At 45.5% G+C, this 16370-nt stretch overlaps 1 protein-coding gene across 1 annotated transcript in view; it reads left to right on the forward strand.

Moving 5' to 3' along the window:
• The first annotated feature begins 627 nt into the window (after positions 1-627).
• Positions 628-16370, forward strand: part of QRFPR (pyroglutamylated RFamide peptide receptor) — a 34299-nt gene continuing 18556 nt past the window's right edge. The window contains exon 1 of the mRNA XM_053403504.1: positions 628-1538. Within this exon, the coding sequence (XP_053259479.1) occupies positions 1199-1538 (340 nt within the window). The 5' untranslated portion in view covers positions 628-1198. The remainder of the gene's footprint in view (positions 1539-16370) is intronic.

A 16370-nucleotide genomic window follows, 5' to 3' on the forward strand; every position in this document is an offset into this window, starting at 1 on the left:
CGATTTCTGTTCTCATCCTGAAGCAAATTTCTTAACCTGAAGCACTATTTCTGGGTTAGCAGAGTCTGTAACCTGAGGTACCACTGTATTCCTTAAGCTGTTTTAAAACCTAGTAAACTAAAAATAAAAATTCTAACCCTCCAGCTCCAGATCAATGTAATTCATGGGAAGACATAAATTTAGGCAGTTGGTTATATTATATTCCGGAAGCAATGGTCTCACAGGGACCCATCGTTAATTTATTACAGCTAACCCGTGTATCTGAAGAAGTGTGCATGCACACGAAAGCTCATACCAAGAACTAACTTAGTTGGTCTTTAAGGTGCTACTGGAAAGAATTTTTTTTTTTTTGACTATGGCAGACCAACAAGGCTACCTTTCTGTAGCTAATCCTTCATTAGCTTCGGCGTGGAGCAAAGCAGAGCACGTCCGCCTGCGCCTGAGGATCCTTCTGCGGCTTATTTGGCAGAGTGGCGAACTGGACCTCCAAGGCTCCAGAGTCTTGCCCTGTGCCGCTCCATAGCCTCAATTCTGAGCACGCAGCGCTCTCCGATCTCCGCGAGGTCAGTTCTCCGGCTGCTTTGCAGCCTCGCTGCGCCCGCTCGGAGCCGCGTTCCAAGCGCCCCTCTCCGCCCGAGGAAGCGTCAGTCGCGCCCCTCCTGCGACTCCCCAACAAGCGCCAGCCAATCCCCGACGAGCCCCGGCGCTCCGGGAAACTTTGAAGGACGGGAGGCCGAGAAGACGCTCTTTCTGCTCACCGATTGGCTAGCGGCTCGGAGGAAGTCTCCAATAGGAGCCCTTCGCTGCTTTTCCCAAGCTTGACTTTTCGCTCTTTCCTCGCCTTCTTCTAGACGGGAAGGTTGCGGCGCGCGCGGCGGGTGGCTGAGCGCGTCTCGCTCTCAAAAGTTTCATACCCTCGACGAAGCGCCACCCGTTTGCTCTTCGTTTCGGCTGCCTTTCTCAGACGAAGGACAGATCCTCGTGGAGACGTCTGGACCATGAATAAAAGGCGAGCTGGGGCGCGGATCCTGCTGCAGCCCTTAGCTGTGGGCGCCGTCGAGCAAGGCTGAGAAGTGTCCCCTCCACGAATTTTAAATTTTAAAGAAAATTCCCTGGTTTGATAAGCCTCCCGCCAGGAGCGCCCGCTTCGTCCGGCCATGCTGCAGAGGATCGCCGTCTGAGCCGCCCCGTCGCCGCGATGCGCTCCCTGAACATCACCCCGGAGCAGTTCGCGCAGCTGCTGCGCGACAACAACGTGACCCGCGAGCAGTTCATCGCGCTCTACGGGCTGCATCCGCTGGTCTACATCCCGGAGCTGCCGCGGCGCGCCAAGCTGGCCTTCGTGCTCACCTGCGTGCTCATCTTCGCCCTGGCGCTCTTCGGCAACGGCCTGGTGCTCTACGTGGTCAGCCGCCGCAAAGCCATGCGCACCGTCACCAATATCTTCATCTGCTCGCTGGCCCTCAGCGACCTGCTCATCGCTTTCTTCTGCGTCCCCTTCACCATGCTGCAGAACATCTCCAGCAACTGGCTGGGGGGTGAGTGGCAGAGCCAGAGGGAAGGAGGCGGGTCTCCGACTTCCAGGGAGGAGGGAGACGGGGGTTTGACCTCCACTTCATTCCGACACACCACAACGATTCCCCTCGCCCCTCTAAAATTAAGGGAAATGTTGGGGTCCTTTAGTTTTAAAAGAACATGTTTGTAGTCCTCATGGAGGTACAGAAGCTTAATACTTTAGAATTGTTCAGTGAGTGCAGAGGAGAAAAAAGCGGATTCATAGTGGTGCAGCGATAAAACTGCTGACACCTGTGCAAAGCTAAGGTGGGTCAGGTTTGGTTTCAGGGGACCATGTGTTGAGATTTCTGCATTGCAGAGGGTTGGACTAGAAGACCCTTGAAGTTCCTTCCAACTCTACAATTCTAGGAGAGATTGCTGTGCAAGCAGCCACAACCATACACCTGGGCCTTCAAAGTCAGGTTTGTAAGTGGAGGGGCTATCTATCTTAATGTGGGGGAAAGTTTTGATGACCTTTCCTTCCAGCATCATTTCTCATCAGTCACTTTAGAGCAGGGTTGCTTAACATGTGGGACTCAAGACACTCCCAGCTCCCATCATGCCTGCTCATTGTCAGCACTGGCTGGAGCTGATGGGAGTTGGAGTCCAACAACACCTGAAGAGCCACAGTTCAGTCTCCTCTGCTCTAGGCCAATGTTTGCAGATCAAGGCAGTGTGGTATAGTGGTTGGGAGTGTTGGACTAGGACCTGGAAGACCAGTTTTCAAATCCCTGCTCAGCCATGAAACTCACTGCGTGACCTTGGGACAGTCACAGTCTCTCAAGCCTAACCTCCCCCATAGGGTTGTTGTGAGGATACGATGGGGCGGAAACATGGGGCCAACTCCTAGGGGCCAAGGTCCCTTTGGGGCCCCCCAATAAAATATTTGAGGGAGGCGCCCCCTCCCAGTAGAGGGGCATTGCCATTCAAATAATGTGTGTGCACAGTCTTGTGCCTGATTATGAGGGGCAGGGTGCTTACCTGGGTCCCCCCAATATTTTATTCAAGTTGGCACCCCTGAATGGAAGAGAGCTGTGTGCTCCCCCTTGAGCTCCACTGGGGAAAGGTGGGGTAGAAGGGTGATAAATTGATCTTGTACCAGTGTAGCAAAGTTGTCTGTTTAAAGACAATCAACAGCTACTAGCCACAATGTACAGTATTTTTTGCACCATAACACTCACTTTTTTCCTCCTAAAAAGTAAGGGGAAATGTCTGTGCGTGTTATGGAGGGAATGCCTACGGGTGGCATGCCTACGGACTTTCCTCCTCTAAAAACTACGTGCGTGTTATGGTCCGGTGCGTGTTATAGAGCGAAAAATACGGTATATGTTCCACTTCCATTATCGGAGGCAGCGTGTATCTTGATACCAGTTGCAGGGAATCACAGGTGAGTAGCATTGTTGTGACCAAGTTTTGCTTTGGGGCTTTCTGCAGGCCACTGTGAGAACAGGATGCTGGACTAGATGAGCCATTGATCCAGCTGGCTCATCTTATGTTCTTGTGTCAACTTATATCAGCCTCACCTGCATTCTGTTGCTGAATTGCTTCCATGGGTGCATCTTATAAACCACCCATAAAGCTCTCTTGACTGGGGAATCCTAAAGTTGGAAGGGACCCTGAAGATCATCTGGTCCAGTCCCTGCATGGCAGGAATATGCAGCTGTCCCTTATGGGAATCAAACCTGCAACCTTGGTGTTATGAGCGCCATGCTCTAACCAACTGAGCTAGTCCTTAGAGTTAATCATGCTGCTTGGATTTCCTATAGCAGCATCCATAACTACCGGTACATTATCTACAGTCCAGCAGTTAATTCTCCTTCACAAGTTCCATTTAAAAGTGTGTGATAATGCAACTCTTAGCAGAGTGTGGTCATAGTTCAGACCATGGATAGGCAAACTAAGGCCCGGGGGCCGGATCCGGCCCAATTGCCTTCTAAATCTGGCCCACGGATGATCTGGGAATCAACATGTTTTTACATGAGTAGAATGTGTGCTTTTATTTAAAATGCATCTCTGGGTTATTTGTGGGGCATAGGAATTCATTCATATTTTCTCCCAAAAATATAGTCTGCCCCCCCCAAGGTCTGAGGGACAGTGAACTGGCCCCCTGCTGAAAAAGTTTGCTGACCCCTGGTTTAGACCCAGCTTCAGGAACAGACCATGACATTAATAGTAGTTGTACTACAGTTAGGGACACTGATTAAAGAACAATATATAATGTACACAATATATGTGAACTGCGGGGAGCTGATGGACTCCTACAATTTGCATTGTGATTGAGCAATGTTCATCCATGCATGTGTAGTGACTGAGTGTTCAAAGCACTTCAAATATTATCTTGTAAAGATAACAATAACCCTGCAGGTATTCCTATAGTTCTGCAGATGGGAGACTGAGGAGGAGTTGCTAATGAATTCATGGCGGAGGTAGGATTTAAACCTCTTAATTGTAGCTGTCTTAGCTGCTGTGCCACATCAGTCCTCTCTCCCCAAAAGGCATGTAGCTCCAGTTTTCTAAAAATAATAATAATTCTAACATGGCATCATCGTTTAGGCCTTTTTCATACTGTGCACTAATAAATACAATAATTATGTCTTTTGCATTTTATTATGAGATTGACAAATAGGAGAATGCACAGAGCCTCAGGTCTATCCCAGATGTTCACAGCTGCAGTCTTCAATGAGATTTAGGAATTTGGCATTATTGTGACAATTGCTGCAAGTACTAGATGTCACCAGCAGAGCACGGAACTATTCATAAATGACATCAGTGTTGGAAAAACATAAGCAAATGCCGACAGTAAAGTTGCAAAGCATTGTGCTTGGCACTCGTATTGTTCATCCATGCATGTGTAGTCAGTATCCATGAATTGGCTTGCATCTTAGACGCAGGGTTGTAAGGAGTTACAGAAGTATATGGCAACAGTACTCTCCCAGCTTGTGACCCCCTGCAACCAGCATTCAGAGACTGAACGTTTGTGCAATGTAAGTGTTTAGCATGTTTAAGGAGACATAACAGACCAGCTCATAACTGAGGCTGAAAAATTACATTAATAAGAATAGTGTAATTATTGCTTTTCAAAAAGTGTGACACTCAGTTGGATCCCCACTGCATGTGTATTGTTATGAGTTTGGGGCTCAGTCCGGATGATACTTTGGATCCCTCCCAGTCCTTGGGATCCTGAATCTGTGCGGGTAGAATGTGTAAGGGGAACTTGCCAACCAGTTCCTTTATCAAGGTAATGGCTTTGGCTGGCTAGTTAAGTACCATGATTTTAACATATCCTAAAAAGTTACTGTGTGCCATAGAAAAAAACAGATGGAGCCAGAATTGTTGTGGGTATGAGCTAGAAGCTGGGAGACAGAGAGACATGTCTTGCTTTGTGCTGAATCCAAAGCTGGACTTGGGGTTCCCCTGGAAACTGAGAGGGGAAGCAAGGTCTTTTGGATTATTAATGCTGCGAGACTCTCCAGCCTAATGCCCAGATTGCATATAAATAAAATTATATTGCCTAAAGACACCACACATTCCTAAAGACACACATTCATTTCAAGGAAGCCAAATCCTTGGTAAAGCAAAGACACCCCTAGACTCTCTCACTTCTTGGGGATTGGGGTGGTGTGTAATAGTATAAAGTCAGCTTGGCGTTTTGATGGTGCCAGCACCTTGCTGTCCTGTCATGATATATTTTGCATAGTTTCACGTGCTACTGAGTTTCCAGTCTGATACAATGATCAGTTTATCAGAGCAATGAGTACAAAGTATCTGAAAATCACAGTGAGGGGCAATGTATACAAATTCAGAAATACAATGTTTTTCAAATTAGGAAAACAGACTTCCATGCTACTAAGAAATGACTAGACCCTAGGTCAGAAGGTTGGAGGGACATAGCAAGCTGGTGGAGAAGGGAATTAGTCTATTACTGCTGCTGTCACTGCCGATTAGTTGGCAACATTACCCAGCTTGCATAGTGTAGGCAGGCTGCCTTCACAAGACTGAAGTAGCTTTGATTGACAGCAGTAAACAACATTGATGTTTCAAGAATTAGGAAATGATGCTTAGAATCAGTGAGAGTCATTGCCACCAGCAGAAAGACTAGCCGAGCTCATCTTGAATTATTCTCAGTCCTTGAATTCTCAGTCCTTGAATTTTTCATGCGCTTTTAGGAGGAACAAGTGGGGGTGGGATCAGGGGAGTGAACTAGCAACAGAGCAGTGGGGGCTTGGAAGCAAAACCTTTTGCATTCCACTGCCCTTTATTGGCATTCTCTCTATCTTTCCCTCTTTGAATCAGGCATGGATTTTCTTCTTCTTCTTCTTTCCCCCCAGCAAGGGCTGTTGGCCTATAGAACAAGTAAGTGGGGGCCACAATTGATGGTGGGTAGAGTGGGAAATAAAAGTGGGCAGACTTCACAACAGCACAGGATTGTATAGCACAATCTTTCTCATTGCCATCATATTTACAGGTCATATAAAATCAGCCTTACGGCTACAGGTTCCTCACACCAGCTTTACAGCTGCCCCTCCCTGTATAATCATCATATATTTTAGTCTTTAAGACAGCAATGGGGAACTATGCAACTAATTAAGCCCATTGGGCCTCCTGATTTGGCCCAGTCAGTTAAGCTGTCCCATCACTGGAGGCTGGTGGGGTTGCATGGGTGGAGCCTATGAGGTCACATGAGTAGAGCCTAGGAGGTGGTTCCTTGTGAGGTCCCCTTGCAAATTGATAGTGGACACTTAAACCGTACAATTTTGCAAATGCTTAGCACCCAAGTGTCTAACCTTGGTTCAGAAGGTGTCCATGTTCACACACTTGCTTCTCTGCAATCATGTCTGTGGAACACCAGCTGGAGGAAAAGCATTTGAGGAAATCTAAGCATCACGCCTCCTCTCACAGTTTCCCCCTTGAAAATCACCCTCTGCTTTTGCAACTTTGTGACTGTATGTCTGACACCTAGGATTCTGCCAAACATATTGTTACCACCTCAAATCTTCAGTCTTACACCACTTTTCAAGCAAAGTCTGCTAGAGTCTGTATACTGTATGAATAGCAAACAAGGCTCTTTACAGTGACAACTGGTGATCACGGTTCTGCAGAAAACAGCATGCCTAGAAGCAAATTTGGCATCACATGTTTAATGGAAGGCAAATGCTGGAGGTAAAGGAATATTAGTACTCCCACTGTTGTTCCAGTTACTAACAAAGACAGTGTGTGTAGAGAAAAACAAAAGCAATAGTAGTGCACATTATATTTTTGTTGTTGTTTAAAAAATTGTATACCACTCGTTTTGTAGCTGGAATGCACTTTGGCAGTCTAGCTGTTCATTATGTCAGGTTTAGTTTCCAGCCATTCAGTGGCGTAGCGTGGGTTGTCAGCACCCGGGGCAAGGCAAGTAATTTGCACCCCCTAACCCGTGGATTTGCGCCCCCTAACCCGTGGATTTCCACCCCCTAACCCTAACCCCCAGATGTTGCGCCCGGTGCGGCTGGCCCCCCTGCACCCCCCAGCTACGCCACTGCAGCCATTCCACAGACTTTTGGTTGCATGTACCATCATTTTATTCAGCTTTTAACCTAAGAACTCTGCTGGCTCTGAATCTGTGAGAAACCAAGGCACCAGTTCAAGGTCAGTTGCAGCAAATAATTTGGTAAAGTGTGTGCAATTGAGGCCCCATGTACACCCTTCCCTGTCACCCAACATGGTTCCAGGTTCTTTTTCTCCAAAACAACAGATTTTGCAGAGCAGCTCAAATATGGATTTTTTGGAAAAGAAAATTAAATATATTACAACATTTGTGGATTCCAGTTAGATAAAAATCAAAGAAAATGGAACTCACTGTTCCAAAAAGGAGTAGGAAATTGTGTGATGCAGTATTAAGTTTGGGTTATATTAAGTGTTTTTGAGTGTGTGGTGTTTTTTTTAAGAATTCATTTACAATGCATTCCTATACATGCCACGTTGAATCCCAGCTTGGGAGAAAGGTGGGACAGAAATATATTAAATAATAATAATTGCATTTACTTGGAAGTAAGTGCCATTCAGCTCAATGGAGCTTACTCCCAGATAAGTGGGGCTAGGCTTGAAAGCTTTGTTGTGAAAGTCAGAGACTGCTTTAAAAATAAAAGCCACCTCCTTCTCTAGCCAGCGCTCTCCCCAGATTACAATATAAGCATATCCAGTCTCCAGAATTAAATATTGTGTTCTGTTGCCCCCACCTCTCACAAGCAATAGAATAAGCAAAGAAAAACACATCCCTCCCCTCTAAGCCAGCTCCCTTCGTTATACAAGCCAGTTCACAATTATCACTCTTTATGTCTCTTCCCCAGCCAAGGACAAAACACCTCCTGATGTAGATGAACAATTTCTTCTCCCCCCTTTACAACAGAAAAGCAAGCTGTTGCACGAGGGACCCCAACCTTTTAAAACAAAAGAAAGACCTTCAGGAACCAAGAAAGAAATGATTTTTCTTTTTTGCCTCTTTGCCTGCACTGAGGAAAGTAACCTGGCTGGGCTGGTACTAATGCCTTGCTTTCTCACAAAATAAATGTATTTTTTAAAAATAAAGAAAGCTGAAGCAAGAACCTAGCACACCCTCTCACAAAAAAGGTGCACACATCCTGCTGTTCAAGGAAAAAATGTGTACCAACAGGGAAGAACAAACAGCCACATGGTGGCTTAGGAGGGCAGGCACAATGACCGCTCCCCGCTTAAAACGGGGGGCACCCTTTGTGTGGGCGCGTGCAGCCCCTAGATCTGGAGCGGCTCCATCAGCATAGGTTTGGCTTTGCCTTTCCTCAGGTGGGATACCTGGAGGTCTCCGCCTACCTCAGTCAGTTGTCCAATCCCACCTGGGAGACCAGGCCAGGTAGGGGAGGGATTACCTGCCCACACAATAGAGGGAGGATCTTACCTGGGAATCCTCACTTGGCTCCAGAGCTTCTCCCACCCTACCCACCCTCAGTTAATGTCTTATTTTGAAGGTTAACTTTTCTTCACAGGTTTTGCAGGTTAACTTTTCTTCACAGGTATGCGGGCGCTGCTACGTTAAGGTTGCTGTTAAAGGGCCGGAAATGAATTTCCCTGCATGGGCAGGTTTCGCCTTTCCCGTAGCAAAAACGTCACAACTTTGGCAGTATCAGGCCTTGGGAGGAATCCTTTAGTCCATCTTCCTCTTTGCGGCGGCGATAGCAGGGTTCCCCGTTAAAGGGGTTTTCTGAAGGGAGGCTTTGACCGTATGCCGAAAGGTCGTCATTGCTCTCCCCTGCGGCGGCGTAACGGGGGCGGCTATCTCTGCTTGAACATATGTTCTCCAGAGCCGGCCCATCCCCCCCCCCCCACACTGGATAACCCTGATGCTCCCTAGATCCCCGGCTGGGGACTGGGGAGGGAGAACGCCCAATGCCTGAGCCAAGGTCTACCCACATTTGAAATTTAATAAAGTTGTGGCCAATTTAATCCCATAGCACGTTGTCTTGAGTTGTTATTCCACATGATGGGGGGACCGCGCGGGATCTGGGGACTCCGCCTGTCCACGCAAAGCTCTACGCACGTCACAGTCCATGTCTGGTGCCTCAAGGCCATGCTCCTGAAAGAGAAAACATGAGATGGTTGCTTGTGTTTAACTGCTCCCTCTACATGGGAGGCAGGGGTTGAAGTCTACTGCTAGTTTTTTAATGGCTGGCTAGGCAGAGAAGATGGACGAAAGCCTCTCAGTAATTGGAAATGTTATTATGTGTGTCAGAAGAAAGACTGGACCATTGTTTCGGAGGTTTGAGGGTGTTCCCCCCTCCCCTGAAACTTCACAGGGCTACATCCCACTTTGCCTATGAGGGGCCTCCCCTGCATATGATGTCAGGCACAGGAAAGGCAAAACTGTAGGTTTAAGTTGAAAAGGAAGGATCGAGAGCACACTCTAAACATTCATCTTTTATATGTCCCACGGAGGACCTTACAGTCTTCAAACAAAAACATCTTAGAGGTCCCAGGCCACAGGGAGGTTAGGCTGGCCTCAACCAGAGCCAGGGCTTTTTCGGCTGTGGCCCCGATCTGGTGGAACGCCCTGTCACAAGAGACTAGGGCCCTGCGGGACTTGACTTCTTTCCGCAGGGCCTGCAAGACAGAGCTGTTCCGCCAGGCCTTTGGCGAAGGCACAGTCTGACCCCCCTCCTTTGGTAATCCTCATAGAACTCTAGCCCAATAGTTGCCATTAATTTGATTCTGAACTGATTTTAGAATGAATTGATTTTAGAATGTATTTTAATTAATTGATTGTGATTTTATGTAAACTGTGTTACTTTAACTGTTGTTAGCTGCTCTGAGCCCAGCTTTGGCTGGGGAGGGCGGGATATAAATAAAATTATTTTATTAATAATAATAATAATAATAATAATAATAATAATTTATTATTTATACCCCGCCCATCTGGCTGGGCCTCCCCAGCCACTCTGGGCGGCTTCCATAGAAACCAAAAATACACTAAAATATCACACGTTAAAAACTTCCCTGAACAGGGCTGCCTTAAGATGTCTTCTGAATGTCAAGTAGTTGTTTATCTCTTTGACATCTGCTGGAAGGGCGTTCCACAGGGTGGGCGCCACTACCGAGAAGGCCCCCTGCCTGGTTCCCTGTAGCTTTGCTTCTCGCAATGAGGGAACCGCCAGAAGGCCCTCGGCGCTGGACCTCAGCGTCCGGGCAGAATGATGGGGGTGGAGACGCTCCTTCAGGTATACTGGACCGAGGCCATTTAGGGCTTTAAAGGTCAGCACCAACACTTTGAATTGTGCTCGGAAACGTACTGGGAGCCAATGTAGGTCTTTCAAGACCGGTGTTATATGGTCTCGGCGGCCGCCCCCAGTCACCAGTCTAGCTGCCGCATTCTGGATTAGTTGTAGTTTCCGAGTCACCTTCAAAGGTAGCCCCACGTAGAGTGCATTGCAGTAGTCCAAGCGGGAGATAACCAGAGCATGCACCACTCTGGCGAGACAGTCCGCAGGCAGATAGGGTCTCAGCCTGCGTACCAGATGGAGCTGGTAAACAGCTGCCCTGGACACAGATTTGACCTGTGCCTCCATGGACAGCTGTGAGTCCAAAATGACTCCCAGGCTGCGCACCTGGTCCTTCAGGGGCACAGTTACCCCATTCAGGACCAGGGAATCCTCCACACCTGCCCGCCTCCTGTCCCCCAAAAACAGTACTTCTGTCTTGTCAGGATTCAACCTCAATCTGTTAGCCGCCATCCATCCTCCAACCGCCTTATTATTATTACTACTACTACTACTATTATTCATTTTGGCACCTTTTCTTGTCACTGGACTGTGACAGAGAAGGTGCCTGATTCAAAAGGTGCTAAATTACAGTTGGAAAGGAAGAGTATATCAAGGTGGGGGGTATGAAGTTTTTCTTCCTGTTTGGATACAAGCAGGTGATGTCCCTCACTTTAAGGGTCCTCTATAGGGGATTTTACTGGGACGTGGGTGGTGCTGTGGTCTAAACTACAGAGCCCAGGGCTTGCCGATCAGAAGGTTCGTGGTTCAAACCCTCATGATGGGGTGAGCTCCTGCTGTTTGATCCCAGCTCCTGCTAACCTAGCAGTTCGAAAGCACGTCAAAGTGCAAGTAGATAAATAGGAACCGCTCCGGCGGGAAGGTAAACGGCATTTCCGTGCGCTGCTCTGGTTCGCCAGAAGTGGCTTAGTCATGCTGGCCGCATGACCTGAAAGCTGTACACCAGCTCCCTTGGCCAGTAAAGCGAGATGAGCGCCGCAACCCCAGAGTAGTCTGCAACTGGACTTAACAGTCAGGGGTCACTTTACCTTTACCTATAGGGGATTTTACAGAACTTGCCTTCACAGTGGCTTGGTTAAAGTGTAACACCAAACTATGGTTTGGTGCTTTGTGAAGAATCTTTCCCTCATTACTTCTCTTGCGCGCTCCAGTTTAATCTGTCACTTTGAACTAGGGGGCAAAGTGTAACTTACCTAGTTCAGATGTAATGGCAAATGATGGTTTGTGCTAACCATCATTTGCCCCAAACCATGATTGCAAACCCAGTTCAAACTACTAAACTAGAATTGAGAAGCGAAATTGGGGCACACATAAGCACTGTGCTTGTTAATGTAATACCAAATCATGCTTTGGTGTTGTGTCTGAAAAAACCCCATGAGAGACAACAAAGCCTATTTTTTAATCATCATGTATGGAATACAGTACTGTCTCAATTGCTATACAGTAAAAAATGTTGGAGAGAAAAAAGCAGCTTTATGCTTAAAAATCAAAACTTGGTATCTTATTAGTCTCTTTGTGCTTGAAGACATCTTCTTTCAGTGATTCCACAGCTGATGCTTCTCAGAGGAACTAAATATTATTCTCAGCAACTGTAGCTCAAAGATTGCTTGTGCCTTTTACCCTCCAAAATAAGAGATAATCCCCCAAAGTGCCTTAAATACTGCAGCCATTTATAAAAGCAAATGCCTCTGGTGTGTTTATGCATATCTAAGATGATCTGAAGGCAATTTAAGCATTGTGAGAAGTGAATTGACTTTCAAAATCAAAGTTGTCTTTGAAATAAGCTGCTGCTTATCTCTGTTTACTATATTGGGGGAAAGCTTAAATTGTATTTCTATGGTTGATTTCAAATGCCCGCTACGGTAATTGCTATGAGCAGTGTATATCACAATGTTTAGCTGGTGATCTAGCATGAGGTTGAACACCAAATGTCGCCCAGCCCTACATATAAGCCTAATGGCACAGCCTGTCTCTATTTTTCATGCCTTTGTTTGATGCAAGGCACTTTGGGAAACTATTATTGTCTGAAAAGCAGGATAAAGGCATGGTAAATAAATCTGTGAAGAATTCCTAGCATTTTCCTGTGAACAACAAGAATAATCATTGGCATCTGTCTGTTTCTCAGGAAGAGTGCACCTGATGGTTTGGGTCAAACCATCAGAGAGTTACAGTGCCTGCTGTGGCTGTATGGGACCAATATGGGAGAGTCATGCTTTATCACAAGTGGGGTAGATGAAGGTGTCCAGTTTTGCTGCTACAGGCGTACGATGGTCGCTGCTGCATATACATGACCTGACTGTCTGTCTCCAGTCACTGTGATCATCTGCAAGGAGTTTTCATACAGTGGGGCAAATCTTGCCAGCCTTCATGCCATGTTTGAAGATGTCTTTGCAATGCAGTGTTTGTGTGCCAACAGGCCTAGTGCCCTAAGCCACTTCCCCACAGAGTATATCCGCTGAGCAGAAGTGTGTACATACTGGGAATATGGGCTTGGGAGAGCACGTCTTTATTTTAGACTCTGTCATGCCATTTGATACCCAAAATCTTCCTGACACAATGTATATGGAAGGTGTTGAGGTGTTGCTCCTGGCAATTGTAAGTTGCCAACAACTCACTTCCATAAAGCAGTGTGCTCAACACACAAGCCAGGTAGACCTTCATCTTGGTATTGGATGTTAGCATCACATTCTCCCATACCCTTTTGGAGAGGTGAGCCATTGCCATTGCCATTGCTGCCTTGCCAATACATCTGTCCAGTTCAGCATCATTGGAAAGGTTGGTGGCTATGTTGGAGGCTAGGTAGACAAAAATGTCTTCCACCTTAAGCATGTGGTCACCAGTTCTGATGCATGGAGTGATGGCAATGTTGTGACTGAGGATAATGGTCTTCATCAGGTTGATGGTGAGGCTGAGCTCCATGCAGGCTTAGGAAAAATGGTTGATAATACTATGCCAGTTCCACAGACTGAAGTAGTTGAGTGGGCATATAAGTGATCTCACAGGTAAACTGGATCCAAGTTGTGTACTTGGCCTGGTAGCAAATTGGCAACCAGTGCAGATCTTTCGCCGTAAGTGCTATATGCTGATAGGGTCTCACTCCTGTCAGCAATGGTGCTGACTATGTCATTGTGTTGAAAGGTTTTGCATTAGATAATGAATTTTTAAAAGGTTTATACATAATAATAAGTAAAAGTAAAATATAATCAGGTTTTGATCTGTGGGTTCTGTCTTTTTAATGCGATTTTATTTACTTCTGATGGGGACTTGCTATATACCAGTTACCAATCTTGATTGAAATATCTTCGGGTGATTTGTCTGAGGTTCTCCCCCTCTGCCTAGCTTCATTATTTTATAACAGAGCGGCATTGTTAAACGCTTAACGTTTATTGACATATTTACAATGTGAGAGTTCAAAAATATGTCATATACAGATGGATAATTGGCTTGGCTGGCTCTGAAGTCAGGTGATAAAACAAATGTTGCTCCAGTTACATTTAATGAGCTGTAAATGCCATCCATTACACATCAGATGGGATGGGCGACTGAGTGACTCATCAAAGTTGAACAGCAAGGGCTTAATGAATTAAATGTTTTTACTATTATTAAAGTTTTTCTTGGTTTAGAAAAGTACATGCCTTGTCTCTTTTCTCAAGTTGTACAGTCTTTTCTACAGAGCAGTTACATTTGTTATGAGACATTAGTGTTGAGTATAGCATAAGGTCAGGAAGAAGGGGGGGAAGGAGGGGTGGTGGTGAAATTTATATTTTTTGCAGTGTACGTGGGGGGTTTCGCGTCAGCGGCAGGTTCTCGTTCTATTCGCTTGTTATGTTTCTGGTTGGGGGACCAGGATATGGTTGGTTGTCTGTGGTTGGCTGCAATGGGGTTTGTTTTCCTTTGGGGGTGGAGGACTTGTTGGGTCATGTAAGCCAGATTGATTTGTATGCTGTTGGTGGGTTCTTGTTGTTGTCTTGTTGGGCTGTGTATGGGATAAAGGGGAGCTATATTGGGGTGAGGCATCTTCTTCTATTTGTCCCCGTGTCAGTTTTGTTTTATTGGTTAGCTTTTCTAGTAAGACGGTTTCCCATATGATTTGATACCACTGGTTAATGTTCACCCCTGACAGGTCTCTCCAGTGTCTGGCTATGAGGCTTCTGGCTGCTGAGAGTAGGTGGGTTATAAGCTCTGTATAATGTGAGTGGTCATTATGATCTTGGAAGATGTTCAGTAGGGCCAGTTCTGGGGTGAGTTCTAATATCTATTTAGTTATTTTGCATATTTCTTGTAGGACTGCTGTCCAGAAGGGTTGGGTTTTGGGGCATTTCCACCACATGTGGAGGTATGTGCCTGTGGAGGTGCAGTCACTTCAACATTTTGGTGAGGTTCTTGGGCCAGTTTCCATGGTGTTAAGTACCACCTGTAGGTGAGTTTCAGAGTGAGTTCCTTTCTCTTGGCTGAGATGGATTTAAAGGGAGGTTTAGACCACATTCTAAGTAGGTCTCTAGTTTTCCCCTAAAGTTGGGCCAAATGCATTTTCTTAAAATGCAAGTCCAGGGAGAAAGTGAAGGAAAGCTAAACCAGGCAGTTCTGTGAAGCTCATAACAAGGAGGCAAAGTTTATCATTAAAGCTGTACTGAATAAAATTAGTGGTCTTCTTGGTTTTTATTTATTTAGAGTATTTCTACCCTGCCTATTGACCAAAGTTCTTGACAGATAATTAAAATTCATAAGATAGACAATAGTGCAGGGGCTAGACGTACCTGGAAATGCCAGGAATCAAACCTTTTATATGTGAGACATGTGCTCTACTGCTGAATTATGCCAGAGCCGGAGGTGTCACCTCATCTTGCCTGCCTTTATATGCTTTAAAGTTCCATGCTCAGACTACATTTTAAGCCAGACTTAAGTATTTCTTTGTAACTGAATTACCATTTTAAGCCTGTTTGAACAAAGCTACTGTATCTGTTATTCTTCAACAAGTATTCCGAGTGAGTAAATGTTATGTTTATCTTTTTTAATACTTATTGTGTGATTATTGTTTTAACGGGGGGAAGGGGGAAATACCAGAAAAAAATCCAGTCTGCCTTAAAGTATTCTGTCTAATGTATTCTGCTCTGCCCATATCTTTCAATCATAAAATGTTCATAGCTATGCAATAGAACAGTCCTTTTAATCAAATACATTAAAGTACAGTGCTCCGAGCTAGGGATCTTTTTTTCCTTGTAGAAAATGATGGTGGGTTTTGATTTGTACAAACACAAGGGTGAAAACAGATATTTAGAGACAAAGAATCCAAAAGTGTTCTAAGTATAAGCTTGTCATGCTAGCTTTTGTATTTCTTGCTGAGAGGGTATTTTAATTCATAATGATTTCTGTTGCAAAACACTGCCGGTTTGAAAGCTGTACTTAAGTTTGGATGCTTCGCTGAAACTGCAGTACTTTGAGCCAGCATACAATTTTTGTCAAAACAACTTCTATGATAGAGAGACCACAATTCTGTTGCTAGGCAATTTGGGTATCAGAATGCCTTCCCTAATGAAAAAAGGCTAACTTTCTTATTAGATCCTCCGCTACAAAATTGTATGCAACCAAGTGGCCTTTCATGTCTTGTCAGGATTTTTTTGTCTGCATCCTAGAAGCTCAGTCATGCTGAATTAGAGAAAAACTGATAATCAAGCTGACTGCATCAGATGGATTACCTCAGAAAGGTGAAGAATGATGTCGCTCCATTGACAGTATGCAGAAGAAGAAGAAAAGATAAAATTGTGGAATGTAGAGTTTGAACTTTTTTTGGGGGGGGAGGGGAAGTAAAGGCTAATTGTCTCCCTGAGGAAGAGCAGCTGCAGTCCTAAGCATGCTTACTTGGGTGTATAACCCATTGAACCTAATGGCATTCACGTCTGAGTAAGTAAGCATAGGATTACAACTATATATTTGGACCCTGACAGGAGCAAGGACTGCTTCATGCTAATAAAACCCTGCATCCTTCCTAGTGTTATAAAACTTGAGGCAAAGCACTGAGAGTGCAATATA

The sequence above is a fragment of the Podarcis raffonei genome, chromosome 9 (assembly GCF_027172205.1).
Source record: "Podarcis raffonei isolate rPodRaf1 chromosome 9, rPodRaf1.pri, whole genome shotgun sequence".
Classification (NCBI taxonomy): Eukaryota; Metazoa; Chordata; class Lepidosauria; order Squamata; family Lacertidae; genus Podarcis; species Podarcis raffonei.